Genomic DNA, 20,392 nt, shown 5'->3' with positions numbered 1-20,392 from the left:
TTTACCTTATGTGTGGCTATAGTCATTTACCTTATGTGTGGCTATAGTCATTTACCTTATGTGTGGCTATAGTCAATTACCTTATGTGTGGCTATAGTCATTTACAGTACCTTATTGTAGGAAACATATGGATTTTTAGGGGGGTGTTTACCAAGTGTTATAAGGACTATTTATTTTTCCTGGATGCTGCACACTCTCATGAGTGAGGCCAGGTACGCGTTATCTTATTCCCTACCTCTGGATACCCCTGCATGTATACTCCACATAAACATTTATGGGCCTGATCCTATCCATATATTTGACACACAATATCTCCAGTTTCAAGGAGTCCTCTACAATCTCTTTTGCTGTTGGAAATATTTTTGAGCCCCAGATTTCTGTTGAACTTTAAAACATTGTTAGAAAAGCACACTTATCAGTGTATACCCTTGGATAATAAGTATATAAGAAATAAATCAAGACCAATGTGGCTAAATAAACAGGTAGGGGAGGAAATGGAAAAGAAGAGACAGGTGTTTAGAGTCTTGAAGTCAGAAGGGACGGAGGCATCATATCAGAATTATAAGGAATGTACAGTAACAAAAATTGCAAAAGGGCAATCAAATGAGCAAACATTGATAATTAAAAAAGGATTGCAAAAAGTAAGATAAACCCTAAAAAGTTCTTTAAGTACTTTAATAACAAAAAAATAATGAGAAAAGAAAATATAGGACCCTTTCAGTGTGAGATGGACAGACAGACTATTGGAGATAAGGAAAAGCAGAGGTATTAAACACATTATTTGCCTCTGTGTTTACCAATGAAGAATCTATTTCAATAGCAGGAGGAAGCCACAACCTCCATATTAATGAACAATTAGTTAACTGAGGAAGAAGTTAATAGGCGGCTTGATAAAATTAAAGTAAATAAGGCATCTGGCCCTGATGGCATATATCCAAGAGTTTTAAGGCGTTAAGTTCAGTAATAGCCAAACCATTACATTTAATATTCAAGGACTCCATTTCCACAGGCTCAGTACCACAAGATTGTGGTAAAGCATATGCGCTGCCTATATTTAAAAAGGGAGCTAAATCACAACCGGGGAATTACAGACCTGAAAGCCTGACTTCAATAGTGGGGAAACTACTTGAAGGTTTAATACGGGATAATATTCAGGAATACCTAGTGGGAATTTTTTTTATTAGTAATAATCAGCATGGATTTATGAAGGATAGATCATGCCAAACTAACCTTATTTGTTTCTTTGAGGAGGTAAGTAGGAATTTAGACCAGGGTAATGCAGTTGATGTGGTCTACTTAAATTTTGCAAAGACTTTGATACGGATCCACACAAGAGGTTAGTGTATAAAATAAAGCAAATTGGACTCAGTGAAAATATATGCACCTGTATTGAAAACTGATTGAAGGATAGACAGACAGAGGGTTGTCATAAATTGAACTTTTTCCGGTTGGGCTAAAGTTTTGAGTGTGAGTCTGAGATGGACAATCTAACTTATGAGGAGAGGCTAGGTAAATTAGATGTATTTACATTTGAAAAGAGGCGTCTAAGAGGGGATATGATAACTATATACAAATATATTCGGGAACTATTCATCCCAAGGCAGTACAAAGGACATGGAGTCATCCCTTAAGGTTGGAGGAAAGGAGATTTCACCAGCAACAAAGGAAATGGTTCTTGACAGTAAGGGCCGTTAAAATGTGAAATTCATTACCCATTGAGACTGTAATGGCAGATACAATAGATTTGTTAAAAAACGGTTGGACATCTTTTTAGAAAGGAAAGGTATATAGGGATATACCAAATACGTAAATATGGAAAGGATGTTGATTCAGGAAGTAATCTGATTGCCAATTCTTGGATTCAGGAAGGAATTTATTTTTCCCCTTATGAGATATCATTGAATTATATTTCACTGGGGTTTTTTTTGTTTGCGTTCCTCTGGATCAATAAGTAAGTATAGATATAGGATAAAGCATCTGTCGTCTAAATGTAACATCGGTTGAACTTGATGGACGCATGTCTTTTTTCAACCTCATCTACTATGTAACTATGTAACATGCAGATACATACTTTGGTTATACAAAGACATCCATCTGAACTCAACATGCTGACACACCATCAGTACACGATAACCAACACAACATACATAAAGACAGGGGTCACACATTGAAAACCAACAGAACACAACATACAGATTAAGTCATAGGTCACACAATACCAGGAATCACACCCCACTGTACACTATAGTAAGTGAATACACCCCAACGCTCACCTTTCTGGTGGCTACCTACCTGCATTAAGACGTTAACTACCGCTGTATTTTTCATCTTTGAGTCCCCGAAGGCTCTAATATTAAACGATCCGATGTTCAGAGCCGAAACCTCGCTCAGGACGAGCGTCAGCGTGAGTGCAAAGGCGAAACGCATCATCTCTACGATGGAGACACAAACGCAACAGTAATCAGACACTGGGTGGATAAGGCGTTAGAGAAGAACCTCTTGGTTCACCTAGTCTGCTGTAAAACCGTAAACCCTATGTGATCCTTGGCTTTCTTTCATATTTAGGATAACCTTATCTCTGTCCCAAGCATTTTCTAACTCCCTTACTGTTTTAGCCCCTACCACCTCTGCTGGGAGACTGTTCCGCGAATCCACCACCCTTCCTGTGAAGCAGTACCTCCTCCTCACATCTCCTCTTAGCCTTGGTATATTCTGATTTCCCTGAGATAGTCGGCCAATCTTCACGGCAGCAGAGGACCACTACTTGTTTCATTTATAAACCGGGGGTTCAACAGCTTGTGTCCTGTTTACAAACCGATATTTTTATATACAAACGTAATTCCTCCACTCTATTAAAGTGAAGGAATAGTTTAAAAAATACTTTATTTCATTCTGGGGGTGGGGGGAGTTTTTCACATATCTACATGTTTAACGCTTTCTAAGATGAGGGGCAAATAGTTTTCCCCGGCATTTAAAATGTCTTAAAATCAAGGACCACACAATTACTTTTTAAGGCACCTATTCACTAAATGGTGTTGTGCTTTATCACGTCCTAAATCCCATCTGGTTGAATGGGAATTCGGTTGTGCTAAAGCTTAGCACCCTTTAGTGAACATGGGCCTTTGACCACTCTTTTTTTTATCGTTGAAAATTTTTATTACGTTTTCCATAACAAAACATATTACATTTCAACAAGACGACAAAATACCAGTTTATAGTGATTACAATATTCCTTTTCATTTAACAGTGCACTAAACCAGTCAATAATATGTTGAAATTACATATACTTTAGACAATGACAAACAACAACCGAAATAAAATTTTAAATCGATGAGTCAATCCTATCTGCATTGCATCATGGAATTGTATTTCCCTCTGTACCTCTTCCCCCTTACCCATAGTTTTGACCACTCTTTAGCAGACAAACACCTGTGATTATAGACAAAAATTAAAAGAAAGTGCGCTCAGGACGTGACAAAGGTGATGAGTATTAATTATAGCAATAAAGTGAGTATCACAGTGTGATTAAAACAATATTGAAAAGTGCTTGTGTTTAACCAAAAGTGTTTAGAACCTGTTATTAGGTAAGATGGAGGTATGATGCTGTAATCCGTGGACTGGCTCCACAAACCACACGTGCTAAATGAAAACAAAAAGAAAAAACAGCGCAAAACCTCATAGTGTAGTATTAAAATAATTGTGTGTATTAGTGACAGCAGGTGAGTATCTCACGTACATCAATTCAATGATTAGAAAGCATGGCATGTTCTGGACATGTTACCAAACTGCTACCGCAACAGCACACGACAATCCGATCGATCGAGGGAGTGGATCCTTCTCTCTCACACGATATCGTCTCAGCCAGTGTGGGAAGTCGCGGTCTGCAGGTAAGGTGTTGGCTTGAGTCTCAGAGCGCCCTCCTGACGAAGTCATTCTATGACGAAACGCGTTGGAAGGCGCGTTCCAGTGTCACTTTGATTGTTATTCCCCAAGGACATTGAAGTCTATGCTAGAGGCTAAACCCCTCACAGACAATATCCATCCAGTCCTTTCCTGTTATACCAGCGACGGAACTCTGGTGACGTCATCAGTGGGCTGCGGTATACCAGAAGTATACATCCAACGAGGAGGAGAGCGCTCTGAGACTCAAGCCAACACCTTACCTGCAGACCGCGACTTCCCACACTGGCTGAGACGATATCGTGTGCGAGAGAAGGATCCACTCCCTCGATCGATCGGATTGTCGTGTGCTGTTGCGGTAGCAGTTTGGTAACATGTCCATAACATGCCATACTTTCTAATCATTGAATTGATGTACGTGAGATACTCACCTGCTGTCACTAATACACACAATTCTTTTAATACTAACACTATGAGGTTTTGCGCTGTTTTTTCTTTTTGTTTTCATTAAACACCTGTGATGATTGAAGGGAAAGAAATGTATGGTGACTTGACATGTCACCTGTAACACAATGGGACACAGAAGCTAAGACCTACTGACACTAATTGGTTGCAAAGCCTGTGTACATTCTGTATTCTAAAGAAGATATAGGAAGGGATAGAAACACCGTGTATATATTTAGATACTCTGAGATAGAAGGGAGGTTTTATTTTCTTTGTGTACTGTATGTGTGAATGAATCATTCCGTGACGTTTTCACAGGGAATCTAGACTTTAGAATACGCTGTGTAATCTGCAATAATCCTCTACACATTATGCAAGAGATGGCAGTAACCTATTCAGTGCATGCTAACTCAATGCAGGGCAACATATTTTACATAGGCATCACCAGGGAACACAGCACGTGCTGTATCCAAATACCATGGTCACGTTCTTCTCAAAGCCGCAGTTGTATACAATTACTCCAGTACTTAATTAGTCCAGGAAGTAGACTAATGATCTGTGATTCAGAATACACATGTTGATGGGATAAAGGGACAAGATCGTCCTACTCCTTGATGGAGAAGGATTTAGGAGTGCTTGTAGACAGCAGGTTTAGCCATAGTGCACAAAGTCATGCAGTGGCTGCAAAGGCAAACAAGATCTTATCTTGCATGAAACGGGCAATGGATGGAAGGGAAGTAAACATAATTATGCCCCTTTACAAAGCATTAGTAAGACCACACCTGTAATAAGGAGTACAATTTTGGGCACCACTCCTTAGAAAAGACATTATGGAACTAGAGAGAGTGCAGAGAAGTGCCACCAAATTAATAAAGGGGGTGGACAATCTAACTTATGAGGAGAGGCTACCTAAATTATATTTAGTTACATTAGAAAAGAGGCGTCTAAGAGGGGATATGATAACTATATACAAATATATTCATGGACAGTACAAGGAGCTTTCAAAAGAACTATTCATCCCATGGGCAGTACTAAGGACTCAGGGCCATCCCTTAAGTTTGGAGGAAAGGAGAGTTCACCAGCAACAAAAGAAAGGGTTCTTTACAGTAAGGGCAGTTACAATGTGGGATTCATTACCGATGGAGACTGTGATGGCAGATACAATAGATTTGTTCAAAAAAAGGTTGGACATCATTTCAGAAAGGAAAGGTATACAGGGATACACCATATAATTAAACATGGGAAGGATGTTGATCCAGGAAATAATCCGATTGCCAATTCTTGGAGTCAGGAAGGAATTTATTTTTCCCCTTATGAGATATCATTGGATGATATGACACTGGGGTTTTCTGTTTGCCTTCCTCTGGATCAATAAGTAAGTATAGATATAGGATAAAGTATCTGTTGTCTAAATTTAGCATAGGTTGAACTTGATGGACGTATGGCTTTTTTCAACCTCATCTACTATGTAACTATGTAACTATGTTTGTTTTTTTACCCACCCCATTTGTTTTACAGGTTGGGAACTGCTAAACGCCATTATTTTCAGCACTGGGGCACCCTCCCCCCCTCGCCCCCAGGGATAAGTTACGGGGGTTGCGTATTTTTAAAGGGGATACAAAACGCAGACAAATCTAGGGCCAATAGGAAGTTGCAACACCAGTTGGGGCTTTCCTATTGAATGGCCATTTAACTCCACTTTATAAATAATGAAGTAATACCGGTAACTTCACCAGTAACTTCACCTGCTCTGAACGACCTCCCGATTCCAATTTGGTAAAAGATGGGTAGCTAAATTCCCACTGGCCACCAATGTTCTGGCCACTTTACTATTTACAGCTCAACCCCGTTACAACGCGAATCCGCTTATAACGCGATGCACGCGCGGCTCCCAATTTTCGTATTTATGAATACTTTACAACACGATTATTGGTATCTTAAATACTTTATTGTACAATGCATACAATTGTGCATTATTTCTAACGCGATCCGCTTATAACGCGATGTGATTCTTTGGACCCCAAGCACAGCGTTATAAGGGGGTTGAGCTGTATTTACAAACACACCAGTTTAACCCAATTTATTGCCAGAGGTACTGCCAACAATGTAGTCTTTGTCTGAAAGCAGCAGTCCCCACTAACGGACATTATTGGTTTTGCTTATTTATTATTTTCCTTACTTTAAGAGACCTCGTCTTGCTCTTTCCAACAATGTTTTTATTTTTTTAAATCTGAGCGTTGTTCAAGCATGAAATATTAGGGGAGCTCTATGTATCAAGAGGTACGTGTGCGCATGCAGTTGTGTCCAAATATATATATATGTGCGTGTGTGTTTGTGTATTTGTAACTATCAACCATCTATGTTTTTATCTCAATATATCTACAATATATCATTTATCCATTATCATTGATTGCTTTGGGGTTATTCATTAATCTATTATAGTGCAGGTCAGGGCATTATTGCATGGAAAGTTCCGAGCTTCCATGTGATCGTGCCGTGATTGGCACAATTGCAAAAATATTGAATAACCTCCTTTATCTTTCCTAGCTAACAAACATCCCTGTTACACAAAGTGTGTATCGATGGCATGGGTAATACTTATTCTTCAAAGCTTAACTCCCAATAGCATTACACAAACACTTCATACATAGGTATATAATTACATTGATAAAGAGGGACGGAAAGAAGGAGGGAGAGACAGAGATAGATAGATACAGTAGATAGATACGATAGATAGATAGATAGATAGATAGATAGATAGATAGATAGATAGATAGATAGATAGCAATACACAAAAATACAGTGGGACATAGAAGCAACATCATTTGTTACTTCATACATACTGTAGATAAATACATTGATAGAAAGACAGTAGTAGAGAGGTGGTTAGACAGACAGACAGACAGCTAGACAGACAGTGATACATACATAGATGGATGATAAATACAAATATAGATAGATAGATAGATAGATAGATAGATAGATAGATAGATAGATAGATAATCAGAGGTACAGTAGTGTGGGGTTGCAATGATCCCCAACTGTTACCCATCAATACCAAGGTAGTGGTTACCAGCCAGTAACGGGCAACCTGTGGCGCTGTGGCACGTGGCCTCTTAGAATATAACCTGTGGCCCTCTTCAGCCCGTCACAATACCAGTAATAGGTACAATTAACAACTAGCTAGGACCACGTCAAAGTGCCCCAAACCAGTATTTATCCCATACTCACTTGCTGGTGTCTGATCAGCTTGGAAAGGTTATTGCCTTGTTGTCACTGGCTGTCTCTGTTGTACCTGGTGGTGACAGGAACCTGTAGGCTTGTGCTGGCTGTTTAATGAGAGCACCTCGACAGTAGGTTATATACAGTAGGACAAATCCTCCCACAGATCCAGAGATGCCCCAACTGACAGCAATGCTGCTCCTCCCAAACATGCTTTTTCAGTCCTGAAGGTAGTTCCCCGTCACACCTCATAAACATAGTGTAACAACTCGTCATTTCCCTAGACTGATTAAACATGTGCTAGGGCAGGGGCCCAAATCCTTCTTCCCTATCGAGGATGGTGGCAACAGTTAACTCTGACGTGTTTCGCGCAACACAGCGCTTTGTCAAAGAGTACTCCATCCTCGATGTCACCGAATTCAATAAAGTGCTTTAAATGTATTTTTGATGTCCTGAGCCCTGCATTATTGCTGCTGTGCTCTTCTTGTTTCTCCAATTTTGGGATCCTTATCTGTTTTTTCAAAAAGACTTTGAAAGAAACTGGAATGTTTAATCAATGGTACTGTGGTATTTGCAAGTGGGAACCTCTCGGGGTTTCTCATAACTACCGGTATATGAGCAGGTGTCACTTGGGGTTGGATCTTGACTGTCTTTTCCACTCCGAATCAGCAGAACTGGGATAATTCTGATCGTGTACTGATCTTGGTCTCTAACCTCTCTGGAACAGGGACCGCGAGCCTCCTATCCTCGGTAGCTTTCTCCCCTCGTGCTACGCTAGGGGCCCTTAAAATCTCTCTCCTTAGCTCATCCCCTCCGGATAACCAATCATATGAACCCTCCTTTGGGTTCTCAGTCATTGGCTTAAGAGCCTGTCCATCAATCTCAGGTATCCTTTCACGGGGGTTACAATAATAATGCAGTGTCTTTCACTAAAATAAATCTCAAGGTCCATTGAGATAAGTCCCAATGAATCATGGGAATATTAATGACAGCAGATATTGCCATGCTAGGTTTAATTGAACTAACATGGAATGTATCATTTATATCATTGTACACTAACACTAACTCACATGATACGGTGACCTAAAGCAGGGGTGCGCAAAGTTTTTGCCCTGCGCCCACATGCCTGTTCTCCCCCACTGTTCACCCTTACCTTGTCTGAAGCGTCAAATGATGCCGCGGGGTCATGTGACGTCACGTTGCCATAGTGACGCGGTGTCAAATGACGCCACATGGTGATATGTCACATGACCCCGCGGCATCATTTGACGCTGCATTGCTATGGCGGTCGCCCAAGCCGACTGAGTCAAGGTAAGGGAAGTTACAGAGGCCTTGGCGGTCCTCTAGCATTTAATTTAAATGCTTTGTGGAAGAGCGCGGGGCTCTGTAGGTGCCATGGCCCCACAAAAAAACTCACAATCCCTAGTTTGCGCACCCCTGACCTAGAGTATCCCCACTTATTTTATTGGCACATTAGCAGTTCTACTGTAATTTTAACTAATACATGGTTGTTTATTTTAGAAATAGTGTCTCCTTATCTGCTTTTAGAGCATAAATATTGTATAAATGATTGTAAAATATGGTTCAAAGACATTTGTCCAAATGTTTAATATATTTTTAATTCTTTTGAATGAATCATTATACCACTGACGTTTTTGTAAGCTACTTCAACCGTTGTGTCCAATAAAAGGCATTACAACCAGCAAAGAATCTAATTTTATTCAGGACCAATAGAGCTGCTGGAGCTCATGACGTGTGTAAAAATCCAGACTTTTTGATGTTTAACTGATACATTTTCAGTCTGAAACTAATCTTGACGTTTTTGAATTAAGGTTTTCCTCCACTTGCCTCAGATTTTGAGAATTTCTGAATCTGTTAAAAAATGGGACAAAGCTCTTTTGACCTCATTTTAGAAAAGCTTATCAATTATTCACTATTTTTGTGGCACGCTGACTACCCAAGGGATTCGTAGCACGGATCAATATGGAGAACGTGATGCTGGTGCCCAAATTCATCACAGGAGCTTTCCTTTTTCCTTGTAGACTTGAATGGAGGAACACTAAGTAGTGCATTGTTTTTTGATCTCAGAAGTTTGGGTGGCCTAAGGAGAAGCTTGAGTCTCTTGATTGAGCAGAGGTGGTAGAGGCAGGATGTAACTGTCTGTTTGACTTGTCTTTCCGTTGTGAGATTACTATCAATGGTGAGGTCATGCTTTTCAATGTCTTTGAGGAAGCTATGGCGAGGTCTTGAACTTGGCTAGTTTTAACGTGCTTTAGTTTATCAATTTGGTAAACAATATCTATAATCGTAAAACAGAAACTGAGAGCGCACTTATAATTATCATTGCCAAATTGTGGTTATCTCAACTCCCGGGATATCTGTCTGGGCCAGCCACGGCGTCCAGACTTTTAGAAATTTGGCGCCAGTGTCGTTAACCAAACGTGTCAACTTTTCCATCTGGCAAACATACCACATTCTGTTCCTAATCTTGGGGATTGATGGAATCTCGGGCTGTTTCCACAATGACGCGATCTCGCACCTCGTTGCCGTTGCAAAATGCGCAACCAATTAGTTACCAGCTTTGGAGAGACCCGGCAATGGTCTGTTTAAGAGGAACAGCCATGGGTCTGGTGGGATTGTGAGGTAAAAAATCCTCTGACTCCAATTTCTAATCTTCTCCCATAAGGGGCTATCTGAAGACAGGACCACAGCATGTGCAACAGGTCGGCCTATACTCCACACTGTCTAGGGTACAGCAGGGTGTATCCCGGCAAAAACCTTGACCATTTCTGTGGGGGGAGATACCACCTCATTAGTACTTTATATGTGTTCTCCATCAATGTTGCGCAGATCGACCTCTTGGCTGCCTCCGTCACTATAGCCGTCCATTCCTCCCCTCCCAGTTCCTCCCCCAAGTCCGCTTTCCATTTCGTCATATAAGGTCGTTTTTGTTGTTCTGTGGAGCCTGAACCGACCACTTCCCCATACATCTGCGATGTAAGTCTTCGTGTGTCACTTTCCCTTAGACAGAGCTTTTCAAATGTGGTCAATGGGGGGTGGGGGTTTGTTGTAGAAAGCTCTGATCTGGAGGTATCTAAAACATTTATTGCGGGGTATCTCTTTGTCTGATCTAATTTGTTCAAATGATTTAATCTTTTTGTTGCCCTCCAGATCTCTAAGTCTATTAAAGCCACCCTGCTTCCATTTTGAAAAGTCACCCCTAGCTATGCCCGGAGCAAAGTCTGGGTTGCCCCATAGAGGAGTCATCAACGAATTTCTATTAGTCAGATTATGTTTGAATTTGGCGGCCTCCCAAACTGACAGTGAATTGGCCATTGAGGACAGCAGCGCGTTAGTTGTCCTAAGGTTACGCTTATAGTGCCGGCGACGCGACATTGCGGTTAAAACAAATGTATTGCCGCTGTCGCGTGCTCTTATAGTAAGCGCAACGGAGCGATGCTGGCGGCGCAAATTTTTGAAGACGGTCAAATTTGATTTTTTAGAGGCTGTCGCCACGTGACAGCCTCTGGACCAATCAAAGACCTGGTCGCCCGCGACGTCGCCGGAAAGCGAATTACAACTTTCGTTAGCGGCGATGGGTGACGTAATCCATCGTGCCGCTGTCGCGCGCACTATAAACGTGGTCTTAGAGGCTATTTTAGGGAGCCACATCAGATTGTTTAACTCTAATGGGGAGCAAACAGCAATCTCTAGGTTACCCATCCTTTCAATCCTGGGTTCTTCTGCCATTGAGTAATTTGACATAATTGTGCCGCTTTGTAATAGGACAACAGGTAAGGTACCGCCAAGAACAGTTATTTTCTAATTGTCGCAGAGCTAGTCTTCCATCCCGTGATTACTCTTAGTCAACCGGGGAGTTTTTCTCCTGCCTCCCCCACTTCTGGACATGTTTTTCGGTTTCCCTCATGACAAAGGCCTGGGAACGCTCTCATTAATATTATTTATTTAACCCCTTTCAAATTTCCCTTCAGATGTGTCTGCAGAAGTCCTACATTTGTAACACATAATTTCCCCAAAATAATGTCATACTGTCGGACATGTAGTATAACAGCCACTCCGTAAATTGCATTGCTATGGATTATTAAACACATTGCTAATGCTTCATTTTATATTTATTTTGGGTTAGATGAAAAGCTAGCAATTACAGCGAAATCAGCACTTTACAAGTAGATACAAGGATATATATGGATACAGTATAGCACTACCAGTTTCAAAACAATACATATATATATATATATACAGTGTTCGACAAACCTATACATTTGCTCGCCCCGGGCGAGTGGATTTTACATCGTGGCGAGCTCCTATTGGCCCAAGCAGCACACGTTTGGTACTTGGTGGCGAGTAGATTTTTTTGTTCGGCGAGTAGATTTTTTGGTGATTTGTCGACCACTGTATATATATATATATATATATATATATATATATATATATATATATATCTGTGTTTAGTGTGTGTACAGTAAAGCTTAGTTATATACATTGTGTGGTGTATTACTTACTACTATGTATTGGTCCTGTGAGGGTTATCCCGCCAACGCTGGGATCCCTCATAGGTGGAGGCGATTTGTATACATTACTATAAAATAAACAAATGCACATTAGATTGGAAGCGCTTTAGGGCATACGCGGGAGTTGATCTTTGAGCAAGATTGACACAATGACATTTTCATTTTGTATGTGAGGAAAGTCAAGTGTTTGGAAGGAATGTCATGAAATTATATTATTTTGGGTTGTATATTAGTTGTAGATTGAGATACCTTTTAGGAACCACCATTAAGGTAATTGTACCACACTTTCCAAATCTCATAGGTGTCTTCTTCAAGTCAATGGTGCATGTACTGTATAGTAGGATGCATCAAATGCAGATTTTATATATGTATATTTTTACTACATATTTATATCACAAATCCTATATGATCGAGAGAGAGAGAGAGAGAGAGAGAGAGAGAGAGAGAGAGAGAGAGAGAGAGAGAGAGAGAGAGAGAGAGAGAGAGAGAGAGAGAGAGAGAGAGAGAGAGAGAGAGAGAGAGAGAGAGAGAGAGAGAGAGAGAGAGAGAGAGAACAGCCCTTTACAACTTCTTTACCCCTCAATAAAAGTCACCCCCATAAATCCTCTATTCAAACCCTTCCTTCTTGCTGCTGGGGATATCTCTCCTAATCCTGAACTCAGGCATAAACACACCTGCTCTCACCTCCCTACCATCTCCTCCCATGCAAATGGTGTTAACCGTCTCATTTAATCCTTAAACCTTAAAACTTGCCCCACAACTCAAGCATCCCAATAGCCTGCACTCATGGCTACTGTCCCACACCCACAGTCACTCCTACCACCCATTGTGACCAAGCAGTGCTATCTACTGCACTTATTCCCTCACCTGCTGTCCCTGCAAGTCTGCCATCATACCTCTTAGATTGTAAGCTCTTCGGGGCAGGGATTTCCTTTCCGATTGTCTGATTTTGCTACGCTTAATGTATTATTATATTTCCCTGTACTGTAGTCTTTGTGAAGTCCTGAGTACACTTTTGGCGCCATATAAATAAAGACATGCAATACAATACATATTATGTATGTATATATATATATATATATATATATATATATATATATATTTATATATTTAAAAAAAAAATATATATATAAATAAAATAAAATATATATATATATGAAAAAATATATATGTGTGTGTGTGTGTGAAGAATAATTGGATGCGCAGAGAGTGGGAGTTAAGTGATAGGACAAGTGTTCTAAATATGCTGCCACAATGTATTGGTTTTAACACAAAAACTATATCTAAATATATATATATATTTATATATATATATATATATATATATATATATATATATATATAGATAGATAGATAGATCTATATCTATATATAGATATGTAGTGTATTTGTCACATTACAATCTGGCATTATTATGATGTAGCAATAGTATATGTTATGTATGTACAGTACTGACAGGTTAAGCAGCATTTTACAAATGATTACAAAGCACGGACAGATGTCTCAGCTCTTACACACGGCTGCACTGAGAATAGGTAATAACTACACCTGTGGGTATGGCATTGGGCTTTGTTCTGAATATATAAAGAATATATCGTACAGGGAGAAGGCATGGGATTAGGGCCAGATGGTAGTTTCTTTGAATGCATATTCTTTGTGTTTGTAATGTTCTGTATGGTTATAGTGCTGGGTACACAAGCAGTGCTATATATGAATAAACCATTATATAAAAGCAGCATGACAGCAGAGACCCTCTTATCCAAGTGCAGAGTCCAGATGTTGGCGGTATCTGTGCTCACATTCCAAGTCTTGCTGTTTTGGGCTGTGCCACATTAAGCTGATGCCAGCTCCACTTCCACTGGATAGTGGTCACTCACAGCCAGAGCCTGCAGAGATAAGTGTTGCATTAGTCGAAGAATAATCACACACAGAGTGGTCAGTCTTTGAGGGAGTCTTATAGAATTAATGGTAAGCATAAGGCCGCGCTTATAGTGCCGGCGACGGCGACGTGACCGATGACGTCACCCGTCGCCATCGCCACTAGCGAAAGTTAAACTTCAGTTTTAAGCAACGTCGCTGGCGACAAGGCCAGTGACGTCACGAAGGGGGCGGGCAGCGCTCTCTGATTGGTTTAGAGACAGTCACATGTGGCAACTTTCTCTAAAAAATCTAATTTACCCGGCTTCAAAATTTTGGGGCGCTTCGTCGCGCTTACTCTAAGCGCTTGCGACGGGGTCAGTGGATTTGTTTTGGAGCGCCGTCGCGTCGCCAGGCACTATAAGGATTCCATAGGCTCTTCTGTTCCTTGTAACATGCAGTTACTGCAGTGGGAGATACAGACTCAAAGAGCAACAAATCTTTTCTGTATCTGTGCTAAAGTCAAACGCAGTGGGCTATAGGTCCCTCTAAGTTAATGTCAGTTTTTAGTAGTAGAAAATACAAGCTGAATGGCCCATAGATCCCTTCTGCCTATCCCACGGTGTCATTCTGCAGTAGGACAGTTTTGATTGCCAATAGGTGGACACTCTTTGTGTCACTGTCAACTATTGATGGTTTGGTGAGAACTATCACAATCTCTAGGGGTCATAGGTCCCTACTATCTCTGTGTCACTATCATTCTGCAGTGTAAGGAACAGATTTAAAGGTCAATATGTATATACAGTACGCTGTCTCTGTGTCATTATGGACAAACAAAAGTAAGGTAGAAGTGATGCCTTTAATGGCTTACTATGGTTAAAAAGAGTACAATCTTTCGGGACCACAAAGGTCTCTTCTTCAGACAGATTTGTTTTTACAAATGAAACTGAAATAGCATGTCATATTTATACATGACATGGCCAGGAATTGCCCCAGCCCCTCTATGAAATGAATAGCAATGTCATATTTATACATGACATGGCCAGGAATTGCCCCAGCCCCTCTATGAAATGAATAGCAATGTCATATTTATACATGACATGGCCAGGAATTGCCCCAGCCCCTCTATGAAATGAATAGCAATGTCATATTTATACATGACATGGCCAGGAATTGCCCCAGCCCCTCTATGAAATGAATAGCAATGTCATATTTATACATGACATGGCCAGGAATTGCCCCAGCTCCTAGATTACATCCTAGTAAATCTGGATATGCAGATGTAAATAAGTGTGAAACACTCCGTAACATTGTAATGCAAAAGAGCAACTGCAAATTGGTCAGGGTAGCAGTGTGAGGTATCAGGAAGATGATTATTGTAACAGTCATGCAAATAAGGAGATTGATTAAGGTATGAGGTGTATAGAACAGAATGTCTGTATATTGGGATACCTAAGTTATAAAGGTATACTGTATTTATATTTCATAATGAGACATAAATCCTTTTCCCCAATTGAGTCATGTATTCAATGTATCAAACGTTTGTATGTGTGGTAATAAAAGCTTGCACTCTTTTTAACCATTTGTTTGTGTATCCTACTGGTGAACACGCTCCCATCCTCTATTTGTGTAATTACGATAACCCTTAGTAGTAAGTACAAATTCAATGGTCGCTTCTTTGTCTGTGTCACCCAGCAGATCATAACGTCCCTCAGTTCACCATGCCTCAATGCTACTCAAGTAAATGGTCCATGTCTCTTCGTCTCTGCGTCACCCCATGCACCGAAAGATAATTATGCTTAAACGAAAGTTCAGGGCCACACATTCATAATACGTACAGAGCAATACACCCCAAGTGGTCTTCTTCTGAATGATAATGAGGCTAATTACATACAAATAAGATGCAGGCTGATGCATTTGAGAGATCATAAGTTTAGGTATATTTTTGGTCATGCAGGTTGCTAATTCCTGGTTATATATATATATGTTTACCTCTGTTATTGTCAGGTTGTACGACTCCTGGAAGTTGAATACCTTCATTGAGCAGGACACTATAGCTTCTTTCATTTCTTGACTGCTGATAACAATCCTGCAGCCGGTAGTGAAAAGTTGGTTATGCACAGGACACCATTACTCGCTATAACCTGAACTGCTTCACTGCTAGAGATACCTACAACGCATTGCTGTGTACAGTACATGGGACAGGGATCCCCTGAATTTATATGAAGACAAGTCATTCATAGATCACATGAAAGAGCGAGGCATGAAAGAGAGGGAGGGAGATGCAGTGTAATGAACAATGGTGGTTAGCGAGCTCTACAAAGCCAATGCCGCAGTCCCCTAACCTACACAAGGAGTTGTGAGACAATTACCTGTCATACGCACAGTTTGTAGTTGCCACTGTGGTATCGGCGGAGTCAGGGATCAGCCAACAGAAGTATTCATTGGTACGAAGACGGATGTTGACCCATTTGGAGGTTGTGATGTAGCTGCAGTCAGCGTTAAAATCCCCCATGAAAATGATGTTCTGTGATGGGAAATACCAAGGGATGTTAGAAAAGGTTTCTCACACAGAGGCAAAAATAAAGAACATGTATGAGCACATTAGCATGTCTGAGACAGCTGCACAAACCTGCCTTATCCCATAATCCCACTGCAAACCATGTCTCCAATGCAGCAAAGGATTCTGGATAATGACAGGCAAATGAGCAATCCCAGTTTATTAGCAACTTTAACATGTCTCCTTTTAACCTTAAGCCTGCTGTTTTACACAGCTTTTAAAGCATAGCCTTAAATAAGTGTATGACCAGTAAACCTATTCACAGAAAGCTGTGTTGACTACTTGGATCTCATCAGTTGGAGGATTCGGAGGCACAAACACTGGGTGGGCTCATGGCTTCTTCATCTCTACAGACTTGGAGTAGAAGGAGTGACTTAGTGGCATCAACATTATGTGTAATCTGTGAGAGAATCCTTATTTTACATTGCATTTTGGGAACCAAACCCACAAACCTTGGTCTCACTGCTTTGTGGGAGGCCAGGTTAAACATTTTTGAAAACCACAACTCATCACATCCAGTTTTGTGTTTAACTGCAGTGGGAGGATTTGGGGGGCAGTGCACAATGTTGGTCCCATTTTGCAGAACATAGCTACTATAGGCTCCCACTACATTTCTTACATTCAGATGTCTGTGGTGCTTCAGGTACAAAGTCACTGTCACAGCCAACTGTCGCTCACGGTCTAAGTCTTGGTTCTTACATCAGTTCCCCACTTCTGGATCACGTCCTCAAAGACATCGTACAAGGCGTCAACCTCTTTGACAGAGTCAGTGGGTGCAGAATGCAGAGGGACCACCACAAAGTCCGTAACAGCTGTGTGAGAAGGGCACAGAAATATAGTATTGTGCACAGCCAGAACAATATTTTACACTGCTAAAACAGTATATATAAACACACTGAGTATTGTACACGGCCAGCACTATATCTATAAACACACTGAGTATTGTACAGTGCCAGCACTGTATGTATAAACACACTGAGTATTGTACAGTGCCAGCACTGTATGTATAAACACACTGAGTATTGTACACTGCCAGCACTGTATGTATATACACACTGAGTATTATACACTGCCAGCACTGTATGTATAAACACACTGAGTATTGTATACTGCTAGCACTGTTTGTATAAACACACTGAGTATTGTATACTGCTAGCACTGTTTGTATATAAATACTAAATATGTAAAAAATAAAAATGGTAAAGTGCTGTCTAACTATTTGGCGCAATATTTAAAAAAATATAAAATATATATATACTGTATATATATATATACACATACATACAATTAAATATATACATTGTATACTGACAGCACTGTATGTATTTATACAGACCGAATATTGTGCACTGACAACACTATTTGTATAAACACACTGTATATCCAGAGCACCTGTTATTAGCTTGTTGTTTAAGTGTGGTGATTGCGGTTTCATTCACTTTATCTTTATAAACACACTGTACACTGAATATTATGCACTGACATCACTATATGTATATAAATACTGCATATAATGCACTGTCAGTACTGAAAGCCCCAGATGCAATTACCCATGGGACTGAGGTTGACCCCTGATTCGCCTCACAAAGGTTAATGGGAAGCTGATGAATTAGGCGGGAAACTGTAGGTTGTTTCCTAGTAGAAATAAGGCATTTATTTAGGGATTGGTTGATGGTTTATTACATTCTGCTGCAGCCTTATCACCACCTTATGTTTGTGTCTGGTGTAAGTTATTCAATGTAGCTGTTTAGTTTAAAGCTGCAGTTCAGTCAATATCCTGCGTGTGTGTTTTTTTTAATAAATCAGTTCTGTAGTAAGAAAAAATACTTTTAGCATTTTCTGTTTTAAAAACAACAACTTTGAAAGACCAATTTTCTTGTATTCTATGTTAACAGCCATTTACTAAGGCACTGCCCCTTCATGTCCTGTCACAAGCCCTGGCACACCCCTTTGTCAGCCCTGCCCTCCCTCTAGCACATGTCAGTGCAGAAGTGCTCATGAATATTCATGAGCTTCCACTGACAGACAAGCAGAATATAAACAGATCCTTTCACTAATTATGTCACCAAATTTCGCCGATCAATACATGGAGAACGAATTGACCGGCAGCTATACAGTTCTTTAGGTAATTAGAGATTGCACACATAAAATTATTGAAGTAAAAAAAAAAGACTGAACTGCAGCTTTAAAGGGTAATGCATCATACAGTTCCCATGTACATATATAAAGGCTAAATATTGTACACTGACAGCACTGTATACATATAAGTATTGTACCATGCTATTTATTTCATGTATAAAAACTGAATATTGTACACTGCCAACACACACATACAGCATATACTACAGTATACTGCCAGCACACACATACAGCGTGTACAATACTGCCAGCACACACATACAGCATATACTACAGTATACTGCCAGCACACACATACAGCGTGTACTATACTGCCAGCACACACATACAGCGTGTACAATACTGCCAGCACACACATACAGCGTGTACAATACTGCCAGCACACACATACAGCGTGTACTATACTGCCAGCACACACATACAGCGTGTACAATACTGCCAGCACACACATACAGCGTGTACAATACTGCCAGCACACACATACAGCGTGTACAATACTGCCAGCACACACATACAGCATGTACAATAGTGCCAGCACACACATACAGCGTGTACTATACTCCCAGCACACACATACAGCATGCACTATACTGCCAGCACACACATACAGCATGTACAATACTGCCAGCACACACATACAGCATGTACAATACTGCCAGCACACACATACAGCGTGTACTATACTGCCAACACACACATACAGCGTGTACAATACTGCCAACACACACATACAGCATGCACTATACTGCCAGCACACACATACAGCATGCACTATACTGCCAGCACACACATACAGCATGCACTATACTGCCAGCACACACATACAGCGTGTACTATACTGCCAGCACACACATACAGCGTGTACAATACTGCCAGTATACACATACAGCGTGTACTATACTGCCAGCACACACATACAGCGTGTACAATACTGCCAGCACACACATACAGCATGTACAATACTGCCAACACACACATACAGCGTGTACAATACTGCCAGCACACACATACAGCGTGTACAATACTGCCAGCACACACATACAGCGTGTACTATACTGCCAACACACACATACAGCGTGTACAATACTGCCAACACACACATACAGCATGCACTATACTGCCAGCACACACATACAGCATGCACTATACTGCCAGCACACACATACAGCATGCACTATACTGCCAGCACACACATACAGCATGTACTATACTGCCAGCACACACATACAGGGTGTACAATACTGCCAGCACACACATACAGCGTGTACAATACTGCCAGCACACACATACAGCATGTACAATACTGCCAGCACACACATATAGCGTGTACAATACTGCCAGCACACACATACAGCGTGTACTATACTGCCAGCACACACATACAGCGTGTACTATACTGCCAACACACACATACAGCGTGTACAATACTGCCAGCACACACATACAGCATGTACAATACTGCCAACACACACATACAGCGTGTACAATACTGCCAGCACACACATACAGCGTGTACTATACTGCCAGCACACACATACAGCGTGTACTATACTGCCAGCACACACATACAGCATGTACTATACTGCCAGCACACACATACAGCGTGTACTATACTGCCAGCACACACATACAGCGTGTACAATACTGCCAACACACACATACAGCGTGTACTATACTGCCAGCACACACATACAGCGTGTACTATACTGCCAGCACACACATACAGCGTGTACTATAC

The 20,392-nt window shown here is 40.8% G+C and overlaps 2 protein-coding genes across 3 annotated transcripts in view; both read right to left on the bottom strand.

Moving 5' to 3' along the window:
- LOC142463495 (deoxyribonuclease-1-like) overlaps nucleotides 1-20,392 on the bottom strand; it is a 48,096-nt gene that overhangs the window by 8,631 nt on the left and 19,073 nt on the right. Inside the window, exons 1-2 of one of the 2 annotated variants that reach the window (XM_075566336.1) lie at nucleotides 7,576-7,732; nucleotides 2,293-2,432 (exon numbers count right to left, since the gene is read on the bottom strand). In XM_075566336.1, the coding sequence (XP_075422451.1) occupies nucleotides 2,293-2,430 (138 nt within the window). In that variant the 5' untranslated portion in view covers nucleotides 2,431-2,432; nucleotides 7,576-7,732. Of the gene's footprint in view, nucleotides 1-2,292; nucleotides 2,433-7,575; nucleotides 7,733-20,392 lie in introns of those variants that run through there. The other variant, XM_075566335.1, reaches the window with a different exon arrangement.
- The window catches only part of LOC142463494 (deoxyribonuclease-1-like), a 44,400-nt gene continuing 37,595 nt past the window's right edge, over nucleotides 13,588-20,392 (bottom strand). The window contains exon 9 of the mRNA XM_075566334.1: nucleotides 13,588-13,984. Within this exon, the coding sequence (XP_075422449.1) occupies nucleotides 13,931-13,984 (54 nt within the window). The 3' untranslated portion in view covers nucleotides 13,588-13,930. The remainder of the gene's footprint in view (nucleotides 13,985-20,392) is intronic.

The sequence above is a fragment of the Ascaphus truei genome, chromosome 11, assembly GCF_040206685.1.
Source record: "Ascaphus truei isolate aAscTru1 chromosome 11, aAscTru1.hap1, whole genome shotgun sequence".
Classification (NCBI taxonomy): domain Eukaryota; kingdom Metazoa; phylum Chordata; class Amphibia; order Anura; family Ascaphidae; genus Ascaphus; species Ascaphus truei.
This window is presented reverse-complemented; position numbering and strand designations above follow the sequence as displayed.